This window comes from Ostrinia furnacalis, unplaced genomic scaffold (assembly GCF_004193835.3).
Source record: "Ostrinia furnacalis isolate ACB-3 unplaced genomic scaffold, ASM419383v2 OfSCF1535, whole genome shotgun sequence".
Taxonomy (NCBI): domain Eukaryota; kingdom Metazoa; phylum Arthropoda; class Insecta; order Lepidoptera; family Crambidae; genus Ostrinia; species Ostrinia furnacalis.
Genome location: NW_021131774.1, coordinates 198,777 through 219,162, shown reverse-complemented (window position 1 = coordinate 219,162; position 20,386 = coordinate 198,777). Strand labels below are relative to the sequence as shown.

Below are 20,386 nucleotides of genomic sequence, written 5' to 3'. Positions count from 1 at the left end.
AATTGTTTAAAATATAAATATTTATATTTAGTATCAAGTAAAGTAAGACCACAGATAATATAATACGTAAGACAATCAATAAAACTATACAAACCTTCATTTAAATCTCTTTAATTTTAAAAATTATATTCGGTCTTATTTACTGAAATTGGTCCAGTGAATATCAAACTGAAAAGATAGTCACTGACGTACTTTCGTATTTAATAGTTACTTGTCACCATAACATTGTGAATTCCGTCAGATTATAACCTAACCCACTGTTAGTTTACAATCTCACGCGTTATATTATAAACTGACGGAGCTCACAATTTCGCGTTGATATAATACATAGTGTTCATGAGCATTTAAAACAAAGTCATAGTAAAAAAATACAAGGCAAAGTCCCCTTACGCAATCGACCGACAAGGTTCCTTGTCGATTCGGTCCTGGGTTCGATTGCCAGCAAAAGTGCGTGCACTGCTTATAAAAAAAAATGGTACGTTATCGGATAAGTTGGTAATAATAACGAAGCATTTATTTGCGTTTTGTGTACGTATTAAATAGTGTATCTTTTATTTTACAGCATTTTTAAACTCCCTCATTCATTATTCCCAAACCATCGCTAAACATCAGCCCGCATTCGAGTCCGGCGCAAACTAAAGCAAAGATGCCCTAGGGATGGGAAACGATTGCTTTATCGATGATTACGATATACGATAAAACTGCTTGCATAACTTCATTAGTTGCCACAAAAATAATTAAGTAGTTTCTGCCACTTGATTTTTTTGCCTAATTTGAGAAATAAAATAAATTTTAATGCACTTAGTAAGTTGTATAAGTATTTCACCTCAATTCAGAAACGAAAACACAGAATAAGTAATAGTACAGGTACAGAAGGATTACTCCGCAAGACGATTTAAATAAATGCGAGTCTTGCTGCGACGCGATACAGTGGAATTCAGCTCGCACAGCACTACGTACCTACAATTTTATTCACCTACAAGTTTTGTCTCTTTCTATCGCGTGCCTCTGAACTCTTCTTACGCTGTTAGGGTTGCTGTCTAGTGAAAAAATAATTAATCTACTTATATGTCATGAGGTACGTACCTCATGACACGTATGTATGTAAGTACGCATTCATTATGGAAAACCTTGGGAGAGGCCTTTGTCCAGCAGTGGACGTCATTTGGCTGAAACGAACGAACGCATTCTGAGCAGTAGTCATGGTAGGATAGGTTCCCATACTATCCTAAGAATTATTGATTACCTACATGGCCAACATACCTTTCAGCATCTTTGTGAAGCGAAAAAAAAGATAAATCCGGTAGATTTCTTTTCGAATTTAAACACCCGAACGCCGCACAATATTTCTTTCTCTTTATGTCCATTTTTAAATAATACTTCGATCATACAATTAGGTACTACAACGCACGCCAGCGTCCTGACGGGCGCGCGCGTGACACTCGACTGATGTACCGCGCGGAGTGAGCCAGGCCTGACGAAAATAAGCTTAAATCATATTTAAGTAGAGAATGAGGCTGAGCATTCTTAAGCTTAAAATCTGAATTCAGAAACCGGCTGTATATTTATCTATCTATCCTTCTTCGGTCATCCCTACCCAGCTATACAAATGGTGGTAATTTATAAAAGTTGCGCCCGCAGCGAGTTAAAATCTTAATTCATTTATACCAGTTTTCTCCATTCGTCCAGCGAATGAGAACTATTCCGGCGTTCGTTTGAACTACGCGTTTGCCCCAATTTACTAACTTAAGCTTTGTTCGGACTAGTTGAGTAATTTAGTAGAGTAACTAGCCTTTACAAACTCGTTCGTTCGTTTCAGCCAAATGACGTCCACAGCTGGACAAAGGCCTCACCCAGGTTTTCCACAATGCACGGTCCTGCGCGGCCCGCATCCAGGCTCTTCCTGCGACCTTTACCAGATCGTCGGTCCACCTAGTAGGAGGCCTGATCACGCTACGTCTTCCAGCCCGTGGTCGCCACTCTTTGTGTTCGCCACGTTTCTCAAAACATTTGACTTTTTTCAAGCTTTGACCTTTTTCGAAATTAGAAAATGGTATAAAATCTTCTTTTAACCAAAGGACGTCCATAGCTGGAGAAAGGCCTCTCCTCTTCAGCCAGGTCACCACTGGAAAGCTTTTCTACTCCAACGGCCATCATGTTTTTTAACCATGTCAAATTCAGATCTTGAAGTGGTGGTTAGGGCAAACTTTATTTGGACGTGTGCTTTGAAAAGGCCCTACTAATGAAGAATTTGAATTAAAATCTCCTGTCTTGCTCCACCACCTAACCTAATTGAGTGTGCAGTTGAGAAAGCGGTCAGGGAGGCACAAATGCGATTTATCTGTAGCCGAGTCACTCAGCCTGCACTCACTGTTTGGAGTTAGTCGAGTTTCACTCACTGTTCACTACGCAGTCCATGTCTAGTTAGTGAGTTAACGCCAGTCAAAGTTGGGAGGTTTCGTAAAAATACTGACACTACACACGCCTATGTAGTTACAAGACAGGCTCTGCATAGAACGTCGTCATCATTATCATTTCAGCCACAGGACGTCCACTGCTGAACATAGGCCTCCCCCAATGACTTCCACATCGCCCGGTTGGTAGCGACCATCCAGCGCCTTCCTGCTACCTTTATGCAGCTACGTACGCAAGGCAAACTTAATGCCATGGGACATTATATGCCAGTAATTGTAAGTGTATCAAAATTTATAAAACAATTTATCTATTATTACATATCAATTATTATCACAATACTGTCAAATATCTAACGCCCGTGTTCACAAACGATGCTAGCTTAAGTGAAGCAGCAAATCGAACGCACAGCGTTGAATAGAGCTCTGTGATTGGTTCGTGTGTGTGTGGCTCTGCGTCCACGCGCACTATGAGACCTGCAAAAGATATTTTTCAGGAATATGGATAGAGTTCTTGAAGTACGGAATAATAAAAAACACAAAGCTCAATACTTCATCACTTTATTTAACTGTATAATAAGTGCTATTTTACATCAAAACCGTGTACTTAGATGTGTTTTTCCCCTGTAAATGATCTTATTAATTACAATTAGTTAACAGTTTAATGCTTTATTTACTGTAAATTAGTATTTTCTATTAAAACCACCCATCATGAGCAGAGCGAGTTTCGTACCACATAATTTAGTTTTCTAACGTTCGTTTCGGTTCAGTTTAAATAGTTTAGTTAGCAAGCTGCGCGCTATTTATATAAACAAAACTGAGGAAATGTTTTAAGCTCACAAACAAACTGAACTCCCCACAGAAAAGAAAGATAGATAGATTAGCTGGATAGATATCTACTTAGGTAGATAGATCATAGACCTGTCTCAGAACAGAGGCCCCGGTTCGATTCTCAGTGGGGGCAGATTTTTCAGCGTGAATTGGTTGGTGATATGACTTGATCTAAGTCTGCCTGGCTAGCTTCCACCATTTTACCTAAGTCTGTAACTAATGGTCGTTTCATAATTTGATTTGTAGGTAGTAGAATTTTTTTAGCTCTACCTCCTTCCAGTTTTATTATCTCTATCCATTATGTGGGTCCTGAATATTTTAAAAAGAAACGACAGAATTTATCTGACTTAATTATTAACATAAAAGTAATTTAAATCAATCAAATCAAATCAAATCAAAATCCATTTATTTACTTGATAAGCGGTACAGCAGATGTCAATATAAAAATAGTTCGCACAAAATCACCACAACTGGCATGCTAATAGCTTGCAACTACTTAATTTACTCAATTTAATAGTACATGCGACAAAAACAGGATATACAATAAAATAACATATTCTATTTAAAACATCATTTATTAAAAAACCGGAATGAAATCATACAAAAACGTTCGTCAAATTCAAACAAATGTGTCAGCAGCTTTATTCATACGCGAGAGAACAACCAAAACGAAAGTTCACACGTCAAAATGTGCGAGCCGAAAAATGAACGTGGGTGTAACAGGAATTCATCGGACGCCGGACGTTTTTGAAACGGACCCGGACAGCTCCGGACGCGCAGAAATGATGGCGTAACAGTTTGTGGTGTGACCATGGGGCAAGGTTTTTGAGGACAGTCTATAAACATTTTATGAAAACATAATATCAATTTAAATACCGCCGATAATTATGAATTATCGTAATCTCAAACGACCCTCTCTATTTTACTAGAGGCAAATGGAAAATATATCCTCCCTACGCTGGACAGATGGGTTAAGCATTATTTTTCCCTTAGTCGCTATTTGAGACCCCCATGGGAATTATAAAATGGACTTTTCAATTAAGTACAATACAGTCACAAAAATATGAAAGTGCCAAATAGCATTCTACTTATAAAAAAAATATCTTGAATACTTCATGGACTTAGTAATTTCAGCGTGTAAGTTCTTCTGAATTATTACAGTGCAGTTTTACAAAGAGAAACGTAAGCGGTCCCATTTTAAAAAACAAATTGGTCACTCTACAAAAGGAACATACCACGCGGTAAAAACGAGACATCCCCGATTTTTCAACTAAAAAATGCGTCGGGTTTTTAAACTAAAGGACTCCATTCCCGAATGATTTTTACTCACTGCGAACGACAAACTATTTTCGTTCAAAGACTTTTAATTGGAATATAAAATACCTACACTACAGGCATTCAAACCTTAAACAAATACAAAAAACGTTTAATGCGAATAAAAACTCTCATTTTCTAAAATACGCCTTTTGAATTTTTATATTTTACCTATACAATATCTTTAACTGTTATTTAGATTAGTACTTACTACTATTTTTGAACTACTTTTTAGTACCACTCAATAGAATATTACTAGAAAGACAGTACCTATGCTAAAACTAGAAGTTTTTTAAGGACTAATATGAAAATTAATTGTAACTTATCTTTTACAAATTTAATTCCACCCGCCAATCCAAAGTTCACTGCCACCATCTCAAAGACAGTATTCCAATACGAAATAATGAGAAAATAAAAATAAAAACAACGTTTGGTTTCAGCTTCGCAGATAATATCTTTGACAGGGACGTATCTAAGGTCTGGTGGACAAGGGGCACTTTTTGGAATTTTGAAGTATAGTTCTTGCAACTCACGAAGACGAGTGAGCTTTACTAGTGTGTGTACGTGTACATGCACATAACGATAGTGTAGTAGATCAAAACTTTTGAAAAACGAACAATAGCGAGCCACCACACAGTCATGTAAAGCTCACTCGCCTTCGTGAATTGCAACAACTATAATCTCATCATGAGACTCTGTTGATTTTATAACGCTCGACTACGGTAAGTCTACACTTACCTACTATTACTACTTTTTGAGCCATCGGTCACGTTGATTTAAGTAAAAGTACACATTTTTTGTTAATTTCTCCAGAAAACTATCCTCACATGAGAAAGAGTGGCCATAAATACATTAAACATTAAAACATAAACCGTAACTTTTCAACAGATCTAACCGTCTCGGTAAGTGCTTCAAGAAACCACTTATTAAACTTTATGACAAAATAATAACTCCTCCTTTCCTTCCTGTTTTTCCTTCTGACCTCATAAAGGTAGCAGGAAGGCGCTGGATCCAATGGAGCCGCTACCAACCGGTCATTATGGAAATCATTCGGGGAGGCCTATGTTTAGCAGTGGACGTCCTACGGCTGAAATGATGAGGATGATGAAGATGAACTGTTTTCCCCCAGGGACTAGCGATTAGACCGCCTCTTATTATTGTATTTTTTTTATCGTCAGTTTTGTGTGGTTTAATAAAGAAAACTTTTGGGGCCCTTTATCGCCCTAGTCCCTCCCTGGTCCCCTGATCACAGACTAGACGAAGTCTTGCTGGTAATAACTATAAATAAACGACTGGACTTATTCGCCCGATCAGAGATTGGAAACATTTTAATCGAATACTTTTAATATTCTTTTGATTGCAATAACTACAACAAAGACTGTAATAATATTAATGAATTAAGAACAATGATGACCGCGTGGGCTGGTGTGTATACTAAATACAAAGCCAGAGCTAGCAGGTTCAAATCTCTCCGGGGTTTGTTAATGCTCTAGGCAGAGATATTTAAAGGAGGAGTCATTATCGTCTTGTATTAGTCACCACAGTACCAACTCTTCTAGTTTACGCTAGGTAATGCTATGATAATTATTATTTAAAAACAAAAACTCGTAGAAATTAACTTATAAAAGTGTCAAGAAAACCACTAATATACATCTAATGTGTCTGAAAGAAAATTCACTAAAATTTGCAGCAATTTTATGAAACTAAGAAAATATTTTCTTATTATCTTCTCTCCATTTCAGCCTTAAGGGAAATACCTATCAAAGTTTACTTTCTCTCTAAGCACATTCAGTTCTCTGAAATTCAATTACTGAAAACTGAATATTTCACTAAGCCCAGGTTGGTGAACTTCTTACTACTTAAGTGTATACAAGCAGAACTAAATTTCAGATATTTTGAGAAACTTACGGCATTGAAGATATAAAATTTCGTATTTATCGCTCGATTTTAGTCCGACTCTAATAATAAAGTTAGTCGTAGAAAAAGAAAGGTATTTTTAAGCTTTTAGATGCTTATTTGACATTCAAATGTCTCTAGCCAATTATCACTATACTAGCGACATGCCCTGGCTTCACGTCACACTTATGTATGTGTATAATAAAACCTTTTGGATCACTCTATTTCTGAAAATATACATATAAGCGTACAGGCAGCGAAAGCGACTTTGTTTTAGGTAGGTTTGTTTGTTTGTTGTTTGTAAGGAACCTGGCACATGCATAGACAACTAGTTTGCTTGTGCTCGTGGATTTGTCTGCGTTTTAGGTCTATCACAGAAAATCTTTATGCGCGTACCGACATTAAAATCTTTTAAGCCACTTAAAAATATAATTTTCGCGGTAAAAGCACAACTAAAGTTACTATTGATACAGAAGAATAAGTAAAACTTTCACTTATTTAGTGCCGAATAAAGATATTTTCTTACATTGTATTATTTTAGGATTTGAAGACTGTTAGAAGCAAAGAATAGAGGTGTTTGCAGTAGAGATTAAAGTGTTTCCACGGCCATTAAACTGGGAACTAATGTTATTTCAACGTGTAATTTCCTATTTTTATGAGCGAGCTCTTACAGTTCCAGTTGTCGGTTGTTTCAACCGCCCAACTATGTTTTATAGAGTTTAGAGCTTTTAAACGTTTTATAAATCCTTGGTTACTCTTTGGTCAGAAATAATATGTAAAAAATAGTAATAAAGTAGTGTTTACCAGTTTATGCCTGGGTTCGTTCATTTCAGACAAATGACGTTCACTGCTGGACAAAAGCCTCCCCTAATATCCCTGGGTTATGCGACTATAATGTACCTATTTATTTTGAGACATTATACCCGTTTTCACCATCAATCCCTAATTTTTAAGTGACTCCTATGAAAACAAAATACCTAATAAGTGTTACCATAGGGGTCACTTAAAATTAGGGATTGATGGTGAAAACGGGCATAACTATCTATTTGTATTTTTAGTGATTATACATAACTGAAGAAAATACACTTCCTTTGACCTATATAGAAATGCAAATAAAACAGAAATAAGTATAAAATAGCAATAGCATTTTTAATTCAAGAAATTACTGAGGAACAAAACAAACGTATTCAAGAAACTTCCTACTTTACTTGCATGACAATAACTAAATAACAATTAGAAATGCAAAAACAATACTACTTATGTGCCAATTCGGCACTTAGAAAACTGCCTAACTTGCTAGACAAAAACAAAAGCAATCGCTCAAATTGAACAAATGAACATCTGTATGCCCTTTTCCCTAAGATGCGAGTGTCCAAAACTTGAAAAACCCTTGGGTGTAGCCTGACGAAGGTACCGACAAGCGAGGGTAGTTTTTCACATGTCATTTATCACGGTAGTGACAACTGGGGTCTGAACCTGCAAATTCACGAGGTATTTTTTGCTCGGTTTGTGTGACCTTGCTTCTGAGACTGGGGTTCTGAACTGATTAGTGTCATTTTGTGAAGGAATTTCGGTTAATATTAACTTGACATTTTTTACTTTTGGCCAGCCTTTTAGGTAGGTAATGTTAAAAGTTTGAAGTCCTACTGACGGCCTATCTCTACTCTACTCGTTCTATAATGGACTGTCTAAAAAAATGATTTGATTTTACAAAACTAAATGTTTTTCAAGTTCAACCGGATACTGTATTTTTTATTGAGGCAAAGTAACCACTTAATTAAGACCACGGGCTGGAAGACGTAGCGTGGGCAGGCCTCCTACTAGGTGGACCGACGATCTGGTAAAGGTCGCGGGAAGAGCCTGGATGCGGGCAGCGCAGGAGCGTGCATTGTGGAAAACCTTGGAGGAGGCCTTTGTCCAGCAGTGGACGTCATTCGGCTGAAACGAACGAGCTAGAAGTTACAAAGAAACACATGCAGACCTAATTTACACTTGATCCGGGTCGTGGTCATTCGGTCATCATCCCAAATTGGGATTTAATGAAATCGAAATTCTATTTGGTTCGTCAGACCGTTAATAAAAAAATATTGCTATTTTTTATTTTTGAGTAAAAAAAAGTAATATTTCAACTCCATGTAGCACTATTATTATTTAATTATGAAAGACAATAAAAAATACGAGTCTAATATTTTATAAATTATCTTTGACGGACAAATAATTGAAATTTTGTCATCTAGCTTATTTCACTTGTCCACGGAAGTATATTTTGTACAGCACATCAAACTATTTTAATACAAAATTAAACACTAGCGGCCGCCCGCGACTTCGTAGTGTGGATTCCGTTTTACCCCCTTAGGGGTGGAGTTTCGTAAAATCCTTTCTTAGCGAATGCCTACGTCTTAACATCTACCTGCATGCCAAATTTCAGCCCGATCCGTCCAGTAGTTTGGGCTGTGCGTTGATAGATCACTATGTCAGTCAGTCAGTCACCTTTGATTTATATATATTTAGATTGTCTACCTTGACATACCGGCTTTACCTAACAAACGACTATAACCCAGACAAAACATTGCTTCTAATAACTTCATAAGATCCTATTTTAGACATAAACCAGCTCGCACCACCGCGAATGAATAATTTCAACCGGAAGCAGACTGTCGCCGGCGGAAGTGGCGGAAATAGACTCAGGGCTGTCACCACAGTACAACATCATGGATGCTACATTTGTTATTCTTATATTGACCCTTTGGTAGGTGAAAAAGTGCTTTGCCTCTGGACTATGAATTTGTACTGCTTTTTTTTGTCCCCCAAAGTTAATAATATGTCCTATGTCATTCAGGAATAATGTAGATTTGTACTAGTAAAAGAACTTTTATAATTTAACTGAAGTCGACTTTTAACACCTTTAAAATGTGATCAAAAGTGGAATATCCCTATTACAGGATTTACAGGTGATATAAGTCCTATACCAGGGGTGGCCAGGTGGTACTACATGATTGTGTATTAAACTATGCTGTTTCATTTAAGATTTCAAGAAGTATATGTTACTGTAAAAGCTCGAATTGCAGTAAATCCTAAGATATTCCAATAAAACCTAAGATCTACCAATGTCTAATGGTAAATGTCCCAAAAGGTTTGCGATTCGAACTCTTACCACCATTTCGTTGGTAAATCTTAAGATTTACATTAAATACAGTAAATGTTGAAAAACAAAACATGTCATAACATGCTCAGCGCATCTCATCGTCATCAGAAATTACTTCAATTGGAAAAAAAATCGAATCTATCTTAATATTGAAGTTGCCCTCTTTGTATTTCTAGTCGCTCACTTAGTAATGTTGTCGCACGGACAGAATTTTAATATCTAAAATGGATTAAACATAACCTACTTTTTGTAAGCTCGTTCTGCATTTGATTATTACCCAATATTCGTCGTTAGTTAAGTTAATTTTTCGCTGACTCAAATTCATACCGCTCAAGTTATTACAGTAAGTATGCCATCATCAGTCGCTAAGTTATTTTTTAGTCGATCGTTTTATGATTCCCCATTAAGAATTACTCATTGTTTTATTCCTAAAACCAACATCTACCAGCTAACAGAGGTAAAACCTAGCATATACCGAATTCGAATGGTAAAAGCTCGAAAAAATCGTCGTATTTTCAGAAATACTTACATTTACCAACACATGTTGGTAAATCCTAAGACTTACATTTAAATCTTAAGATTAACCGTAGTTCGAGCTTTTACAGTAACATATATAAGTGGTAGATCGCCCAAGGTTTCGTTAGAAAACAAGATCTTATGTCTAATCAAGTTGATCACTTTCTTGAAATATATATGTTACGGCTAAAGATAGGTGTGGACATAAACTTAAGATTAGCCGGCTAAACTTAAGTTTATCTTCGACGAGGTGTTAATGTTAGTTTCTTCTATCTTTAGCCGGCTAAACTTAAGTGTAACCGCAGGCCCTTGGCTAAAAATGTAGAAGGAAATGGAAAAGGAAACAATGTAATAATGTTTACTATTTTGACACGAAAACTTTATTAAAAAATAAGCTGTAGATCCTGGCTACACAGGAGTTGCAACGGTGGGAACGAGAGGTGGGAATAGTCCCGTAATTTCATTACACATACTTTTATGTACCTATGTAGGTATTCAAAATTACAATTATTACAATAACAAAATATTAATTACTTTAAACAATATCTTTTTTTTTTTTTTTTTATCCACAACGAGGAAGCTCTTGGCCTGTATCTCACCTGATGGTAAGTGATCTACCTAATCATTTAAATAAAATAATAAGGTAAACCATTTGGTCATTACATAATCTTCTGTAGGTATTTAAAATTACAAAATATAACAAAATAAAACTGCGCACGCGTTGTCTCCCCACCGTCCCCTCAAGCCCTCCGCCGGCCTGGGCGCGCCCATCGTATACAGTTTTACCGTTTCGTTTTGGCTAATGTGCACATTAGCCGGCTAAAGATGGAATACCACGATGCAAACTAACATGTTATCGAACATTAGCTGCTTCACGAAGATAAACTTAAGTTTAGCCGGCTAATCTTAAGTTTATGTTCACAACTATCTTTAGCCGTAACATATATATTTCTTTCTTTGAAATGTCAAAGAATCATTAGTTAGTTATTGGAGCTTTTGTAATAATTTTGTTTTATGAAAAACATACATTCCGACGGTCGCCCGTATTCACAAACATTACTATGAGGTCTCACAGTGCGCGCGGACGCACAGGGTGACACACGAACCAATCACAGAGCTCTATTCAATGCTGTGCTTTCGATTTGCTGCTTCACTTAAGCAAGTATCTTTTGTGAATACGGGCGTATGTCTGCACTATGCATCACCAAAGCACGCTATCTAAAATTAAAGCCGGAAATAGGGCTTTCATTTTATCAATTTTTATGCCAGTCCTAATAAACCAAACCATAGATTTATCACTACCCACATTATTCTCTCCATCCTCAGACCTGACCATCATTATTAAACGCCAACTCCACAATTTGCGAGCTAAATCCAACAAGATCTACTGGCCAGCTAAGTGCATTCCGATGTATGCACATTACTGATGTCAAAACCGACGGCTATCCCCCATAATTGGAAAGCTGGACCATAGTGTAAGAAGAGAGAGAAGATCCAGTGATGTATAAGGCACTCAAATGCTGCAGGATTTGAGTGTAGCGTGTTATAGCTGAGTAGAATGCCCATTTTCACCATCTATCCCCTTTGGTAACACATAACTGGAATTTTGTTTTCAAAGGGTCACTTAAAAATTAGGGATTAATGGTTAAAAATTAAAACGGGCATCAATCTCCCGCTCGTCCTGGGGACGTCGTAAAAGGCGACTAAACAAAAATATGCGAACAGCGACCATCAGGTGTCTTCCTCTATCCTAAAGGTTCTAATAAATTACAGACGGTCGCGTTCTCCTGTAGCGGAAAGAGACTAATGCCCGATTTCACCATCAATCCCTAATTTTCAAGTGACCCCTATGGTAACACGAAGAAGAGAGCGTATCTACACTTTAAAGGCCGGCAACGCACCTGTAACGCCCCTGGGACTGCGGGTGTCTATGGGCGACGATAATCACTTACCATCAGGTGATACGTCTGCTCGTTTGCCTCCTGTCACATAAAAAAAAGCACAACAGGAATTTTGTTTTCATAGGGGTCACCTAAAAATTAGGGATTGATGGTGAAAACAGGTATAAATGACCTGACGATGATGTTTGTGTAATGCTTGATTTTGGCAACAACGAAGTAATTTTGATAAACGATTTAAGACAATTAACTACTGGCAATATGATAAATATTCGAGTACGAATAACTTATTTAAAACTAAATAATGAGCGGTACTTCTGTCCAGTCTTACGTGCATTGTGACCAAGCGGACGGTGAATCAATGGATTTGCTATTTTATTGAATAAACCCGTAGATAAGTAACAATTTATGGAATTTATTTATTTATGTCATCGTCTGGCGCTCCTGATTTAGATAAGCTTCAGGTGTTGATTAATCAAATCAAATCTTTATTTTAAGCAATGACATTTCATACAAAACCTCACTTTATGATTTAATCTAGTGTCCAATGCTCGTAACTTTTATTTGTAAAGGAGTTTGGGAATATTGACAACTAACAATCAAATCGGTGACAAAAGATACCAAAATAATGCTTTATAGTAGGTACACCACACAGAACAAGAAAAGAAAAGAACCACTAAAGTTTTAGTGCCTAAACCACTTTAAAAAATTTTGTCTCTAATTATTATCCATTCCGAGCCATAAGTTATCACTGGTAACACACATTGGTTATACACTCTAGTCTTCAGGCATTGAGGTAATTTGGACGAAAAGATGTTGCGTAGTTTCCCGAACGCTGCCCAGCCGAGTTGGATTCGACGATTGACCTCCTTCTCGAAATTGGACCTACCTAGCTGCTATAGGCTAGCTCACTATAGGCCTTATACAGAAGCTCAAAGTTGCACAGCGTGCTATGGAGAGGGCTATGCTTGGTGTTTCTTTGCGAGATCGAATCAGAAATAAGGAGATCCGTAAACGAACCAAAGTCGCTGACATAGCCCGACGGATTAGCAAGCTGAAGTGGCAATGGGCAGGGCACATAGTACGCAGAACTGACGGCCGATGGGACAGAAAGGTTCTGGAATGGAGGCCGCGTACCGGAAAACGCAGCGTGGGACGTCCACCTACAAGGTGGACCGACGACATCGTAAAGGTAGCAGGGAAGCGCTGGACGCAGGCCGCTACCAATCGATCAACATGGAAAGCATTGGGGGAGGCCTATGTTCAGCAGTGGACGTCCTATGGCTGAAATGATGATGAAGATGATGATGATTATCCATTGGCATATATTCTAGGAAAATAAGGGAAACTAGGTAATGAGTACCTATCGAATGAAATTGATAGATAGATGGATAGCAGTCGCATCTGGCATCCGATCGGTCGGGCGACTGACAGATAGCCGTAAGTAACAATCGCGTCTAATTTGTACTGGTGTGCACTGGGAGAGAAAAACGCCGGTTTTTAAGAGCGTTTTTTTAAACGCTCACTCAATATAACATGATTTTTAGAAATTAAAAACTTTTCGAAGGAAATCTAAAACGGTTTGTAAACGTCTACGCATCTCCCATTTCATAAGTTTCCTGACCTGACCAGAAATCAAACCTGTTACCCACTTTGTTTAAATTCGCTTCAGCATTACATTATTGACCTTCTAATTAACATCCTCACTCTTTCCTGCAGTTTATGTTAAAAATATAGTAGAACTGATGGCCGTTGGTCTCGACCACTAGGTGGACCGATAATCTGGTGAAGGTCGCGGAAAGTACCTGGACCACCGTAAGACCGGTCCTTGTGGAATTCCTTAGACATGCCTTTGTCCAGCAGTGGACATTCATTTGTCTGAAACGAACGAACAGTCTGTTAAAAGTCCTTCATTTAATGGAACTACCCAGTTATAAAAGGAGATGGTATATAATTCGATTCCCAAAGTCAAGCTGATAAAAGTTCCAAACTGATATTACACTTAAGTCCCAATTCGACTGCTCTTTCAAACAAACTCGATTGCCCGATGAGTGCTCGAACTTCGTTACTGCGAAATATATCGAGTTATAAGTAAATCGATATTTACTCTAGAGAATACCTTCGACTTCGTGAACAATGGAGTTAGGTATATAGGTTCAGTATATATGTAGGTAACTCTCATTAAACATAAAACAGTAGTGTGAGCAGGCCTCCCACTTGGTGAACTGACGATCTGCTGAAGCACCTGCGGGCAGCGCAGGGTCGTTGTGGAAATCTTTTGGGAAGGCTTTTGTCCAGCAGTGGATGTCGTTTTTCACCTACCCTGGGTATCATTTTCATGAAATAAGAATACAAGTAGATAAACACTCTTTATTCCAATAAATAACCACAAAAATCAATTACAGTAAAAAACAAATTAATTCCAGTCTCAATTTCACGTTGGTTAAATTTTAATAAGAATAGATACTACATACCTGCCAATGTATCTTACACACTTTATGATACTTCTTGTTATTATTTATTAAGAATGCCTACAATATGACATAGGTAATGAAAAATATTAAACTGAAATTAATCATTTTAAATAATTAAAAGAAATCCGCTAAAATCTACATCCAACTAATTCCCTAAATCCAGTGCACGCTGTCCCTTATTCGCAGATTTAGCTCCGCAATTCATCCGGCAGCAGTCAGCTGATATTGCCACATTTATCATGTCCAAAATTCATTTTTGCCCCAAAATTTATGTACAGATTCTGACGACTTAAATCTCTCAAACTGCCATTGGATTAGCAAGTTATTTAGTTGAAATAGCTGCTGTTCACGGCTTTGCTTGCGTGAAAGACAGTCACAGATTGAAAAACATGTTGTGAAATTTGAACTAATAATAGTTAATAATAAAAATAGTTTTGATTAAATTAGTTGCTATCAAAATCATAAATATGGTTTTTGAAAAACACAACATAAAATATAATAAAAAAGAAACTGTATTATATGAATGATGCCATCAGAAATAGTGTAATTGAAAATTGTTTTCAAGGCAAACCCCCTCTCCATAGAAACCACCACTTGTTATCATGTATAATGGGCTGTTTCCTAGGCACTAAAATAGGAATCATAACACAATACACAATTACTGTCACAAAAAAACACACACTATTCACAATGTTTGCAAAACCGTTCCATACGTCGACAGATTTTATATCCACTTCTTGGGAAGTCAAAAGATCAAGCCGCGTCTTCCATAGGGGCCAAATGAGATACTTTCCGTAACTATTAAAAACAATGCTATACACAGAACTTACCCAGCTTGGTGAAGCTGACTCCTTGTTCCTCAATTTCTCCAAAAACACAGTAGCAACTAATAGAAACATTGCCCAAATCAAAGATAAACGATAAAACAACAAAATCGTAGGGGCATCTTCACTGTGCTTTGGAATCTCATAACCTATTTCTATCAAATAAAAGAAATGGCACATAATCGAGAACGATATCATTAGCAAACGATTCCTGTCGTTGACATCCAGAACAATCGAAGATGCAGTCAAAATCGAGAGAAGAATTGAAGGGAATATTATAATGGCTGCTAAGGAATGACCGTTACGGTCCAGTACAAATGTAATTCTCAGCTGCACATCATCACTAACGTTGGAAACGTGATAGCAATCAACAATAGTAAAGTCAGGTCCATATTGTGTGCTAGCCATGTGCACAGCTTTATGTGATATCAAGCGTACATCCTTCTGTTCTTTCGCAATTCTGTAATCAAGATTACACTTCTGAGTGTCGTAAGGCCAGCTGCTCATTTTGGCTGTGCACTGGGCCGTATCTAGGATCTTCCCATTACAGGATACCTGCCCATTATTTTTAACTGAACACTCCTGACCGTAGTACGTATCAGAAAACCCGTCTTCTTCTATTCGATTATTTAGCTGAATGTTGGGGATCCAGAAGAGTATATCCTCGAAGACGGTCCTTTCAATGCCGCCGTAGTCTTTCTGGTTCCATGTGAGTCGTTTGTCGATCCAGGAGGTCATCATGGTGCTGTACATGGTGAAGATATTGTTTGAGCTGTCCATTTCGAAGGCTTTTATCATGAACGAGATGTCCACTACTGTGACGTTGCACTCGTTTGGGTTTTCGTACCATTTGAAGTTTTTCCGCAGGTCTTTGTGAAGCTGCTTCTCCCATGTTCCGAGTAGGGTTTGGTGGTTGATCACACAGTCGCAGTGGATCAAGTGGAGCAAGTTTAGCAGTGTTAGGAACGTTAGACACTGCATGGCTGGGGACTGAATGGTGAATGATTCGAGAAATAATATCCGTATACGCCCCTTTGATAACAGTGTGCTTGATTGCTATTTTACAGTCTACATCACATCAGACTATTCATTTTTGTTGCAAAATCACACCTACTACAACTATGTAAGATGCCACAGCATGTGCCCTTTATGAGCCGACGTACGTATATTCCGAATCCAGAAGTTTGTTGATAATTTGATATACCTACCTACCTACTGCAAATAATTTTGCAGCCAAACAGCATGATTGCGGTAATTGTTCTATTTATGATTGTTGTATATTTAGTACAAATCAACAAAGTACGAGTTCAGAGCTTCGGTCCAATTTAGCCAACCGGTTCGATAATTTGTAGGTACCACAGGGTTACTAAATTGGAATTCAATAAATTTTAAGCCTATAAAAAACTATGGCAAAATATTATACGATACATTCTTAACAAATTTGAAAACGAAAAGGAACAGTAGTTAATAACATAGACAATCGATATTGTTTTACACGTTATCACGATTTTGAGTACAAGTTTTGTAATTCCAATTATCGTAACGCACACTTGTGCCTAATCTACTTTGCCAGTCTTTTGCTTTCATTTATTTTATTGTTAGTCAAACATAACTTCAAAATATGATTTACTAAAAAAAAATTCAAAATTCTTTGGTAAAGTTCCATACAACTTGATATGGTACAATTTAGCCGACTAGGTGATAGTGCTTTTAAAAAATTGGTAAAAAATATAGCTTATAAATACCGAAAAATGTTTCAAATAATTGTAATCCACACTAATTTACGCTTCTAAATAATATATTAAAAACACCCTGTGATTAAAGGAGTTGTCCCAAAATGTATGGAGCCTAGGCCCACAACCTGTACACCTACCAAAAAGAAGGGCTTTTAAATGTACAACAGTTTCTTATTATTCAATTTCTTTTAAATGGCTTAGTTTATTCGCTTAAAACAAAAGATTGTTAAGAAAATAGCAATACTCAACCACAAAAACCATCATGGTGGACGAATGTCATTTTGATGACATCTGTCACTTTTGACATTAAGTCGTATCTTGGTGGAGAGTGACAGATGAAATCTGACAGCGACTGACGTTTAGTTAGTCTATGGTTCATCTTTTTTTTTTATCTGACGCCATACGCCATCTTGTGTATGCATTTGAGAATGATAATTCATGAATAGTTTTTGATTTTGAGCGGCTAAATTATATGCTAGATATAGTTATTTATATTTTTCCCTTAATCAGTAGATTTTTCTTGATTTTTGATATGGCGTACAACCTCCGGGCCGAAATTGGGACAACTCCTTTAACAAAATTACAAACTAAACATGTATTGTCAAAAGTTACTTGAAAACAATGAAAAAATACTTTTCAAAATAAAACACACTTGTTTGTTGTCACGGCAAAAACCACATGGCCGATATTAATTGATTTTAGTTGTGTATCGCTGAGTGTTGCAATTACAGACATTCAATAAATACTTTACGAAATATGAGGGTGGTACAATTTATCCGGCGGTACAATATACCGAACTCTCCCCTATACTGTGCCCATACGTAAAATGCAATGAGAGGCAGGGTAATAAATGGTCATAGTAGTCCATAGTAGTCATTGTACCCGACTATTGCTGCAATTTCAGTGTAAATTATAATGATTAATTCTGTTGTTGTAATTCAACATCTGTCATTGTAAATGCAACTCTATCAATTTGAATGAGTCAACACATCTGCTATTATTCCATACAAATGGAAAAATAAAAACAAGCTTCTTTTATAAACTAACATTTCCCCCGCATAACATACTGTCAGCAGTCGTAGTCCATTTCGTGTCATTATGCATTGTTTTTCTCTATTCTTCATCCGTCAACTTCATAAGGGGAACATAATAAGGTGCTTCTACACTATGCTACAGACATTTTATTGTAATACCACATCAAGTTTAACTTTAACATTGACATGGTCAAATCTTTATCTCGGTCCTTCTTTGGTGATAATGGGACCATCTCAGGAGTCTACTTTTTCAGGTTAAATTTAAAATCTTATTCACAATCGACGAAGATAAATTAAAGAATGTAAACCTCTGCATTTTCACTTGAAGTCTTTTAAATATTTTATACATAGAAAATACTCGCTTCTATTATCACAGTTGATACCATAAAAGCTTGTAGTAAGAATCTCTGCTTATAAGTATTCTTCGGTCAACTAAGTTAGTTTCGCTCTGCGTCCAATCCGAATCCGTGACATTACGGTCCAAAGTGACAAAGCTATTTTTAATTTACGCCCTAGATCCGAAATCCTTCATCCGATTTTTACAGTAGGTCTTCTAGATCCATATTTTGACGGATTCGAATGGGACGTAGTGCAAAACCACTTAAATACACTACCCTTAACACGGCGGTTGCTTAGAAACCCTTTGGCTGGGAGTTGAGGTGGGAAACTACATTTTTTGTCCTCCTACCTCCGTCATTTATCACCGGCGACACCGTCCACGATATTTGAAACAAAAGAAATGGAGGTAAGTAAATTGCTGTTTTGATATTTGAACGAAAATAAAGTTCTTTGGTGTTTTACTGACATTTTGTTTTATAATATTTATATTTAATATGTTTCTTCTATAGCAGTACCTACATAAAATGAACATTATAATACCATACCATAAAAAATGATTGTGTTGTTCAGTGAAAGAGAATTGCAAGGAAAAGTCTCACCAGAAATTCGTCATAGGATTGAAACTCATCTGTGTCAGTCGATTTTGTTTTAGAAGAGAAAAATATTATAGCAGGTACGTTGAATGTAAATCGGTCAAAGTGATAAATGTGAAAATTATGAATAATCGCCGGTTATTATGAATAATTACCGCATGATTTGGTAAATGTGATTAATATGAGGTTATTTATGTGTGTATAAAACTAAATAGGCGGCTTAGGGGTGGCCCAAGGGCCCCCCCCCGCCGCACCTTAACCTATTTTTCACTTTAAATCAAAACATTATGTTATAGGCATCATGGAAAAGTAATATTATGCAAGAAACATTCCAAACTCATTATGCCAAATTATATTAATATATGATATCAAAACGTTCAAAAGTTTGGCTGTACACGAACACGTACACAAGATGTTGTTCTCTTTTATGAAATTTGTTAGTACTAAGGTTGAATTATTAAATAATAATCACTGTTAAATGTGATTAATTTATCACTTTCACCGCGACTGTCGGGAATTATTCATAATAACCGGTTATTATTAATAATTTTCAATTTATCACATTAACCGTAACATATACAAAAAACTGTCAAGAAATATATTTTAAAACAATGTTCTTTTAACTATCAAATAGAATGATGAAAAGGCATAAAAGCATTCAATTCTACAAGTATCGACAAATATTGTTAAATCTGTATCGACAGAGAAAAAAGTTAATCTTAAAAAAATGCATTAGATTACCCAACTATAGATTTTAGGCATAGGTAATACTATAGAACATGGAAACGCATACCTGATTGAAAGTAATGTTCAGCAGGCCGAAGGTGGAAGCGAGTTTCAGCCCGGAATCCTCAACTCTAGAGGAACTGGCTATCTTACCTCTAATCCAGCGGTTCCCAAACTTATTTAGTCTACTGCCCACTTTGAGAATAAATTATTTTTTAGCGCCCCCCATTTTTATAGTCAAGAGTCGAGCTCAGTCGATGTCTAAGAGTCCTCCTAGTAGATGACGCCTCCTAAGCCTCTACAAAACGTCCCGATTTTTTTTCTGGGTCTCTTACCGCCCCCCATTAAGCCTGCAGCGACCACAAGGGGGCGTTATCGCCCACTTTGGGAAAGACTGCTCTAATCGGACACAACAATGCTGTTAACATTATTGATATCTATGTTTCTTTACTTATAGTCCAGTCATTATAGTAAGTTCACCTCGGAATTCGAGATACCCAGCTGTAAGTCTGTAAATACGTGTATATTGACACCCTAAAAGTTGTCTCAAAACCTACTTATGGTAGGGTGTAAGCAACTATTAAATTTCAAGGTCAACGGTCACAAAAATCGGTTTTTTGCGCTTTTTTTAGAAATATCTCATTTCCTG

General features: G+C 36.9%; 1 protein-coding gene across 1 annotated transcript; it reads right to left on the bottom strand.

The window, feature by feature from the left end:
- Nucleotides 1–14,729: 14,729 nt before the first annotated feature.
- On the bottom strand, nucleotides 14,730–16,297 carry LOC114353041 (5-hydroxytryptamine receptor 3B-like). Its single transcript, XM_028304849.1, has one exon. The coding sequence runs from the start codon at nucleotides 16,288–16,290 to the stop codon at nucleotides 15,046–15,048; it is 1,245 nt and encodes a 414-aa protein (XP_028160650.1). The 5' UTR covers nucleotides 16,291–16,297; the 3' UTR covers nucleotides 14,730–15,045.
- Between the last annotated feature and the right edge of the window lie 4,089 nt (nucleotides 16,298–20,386).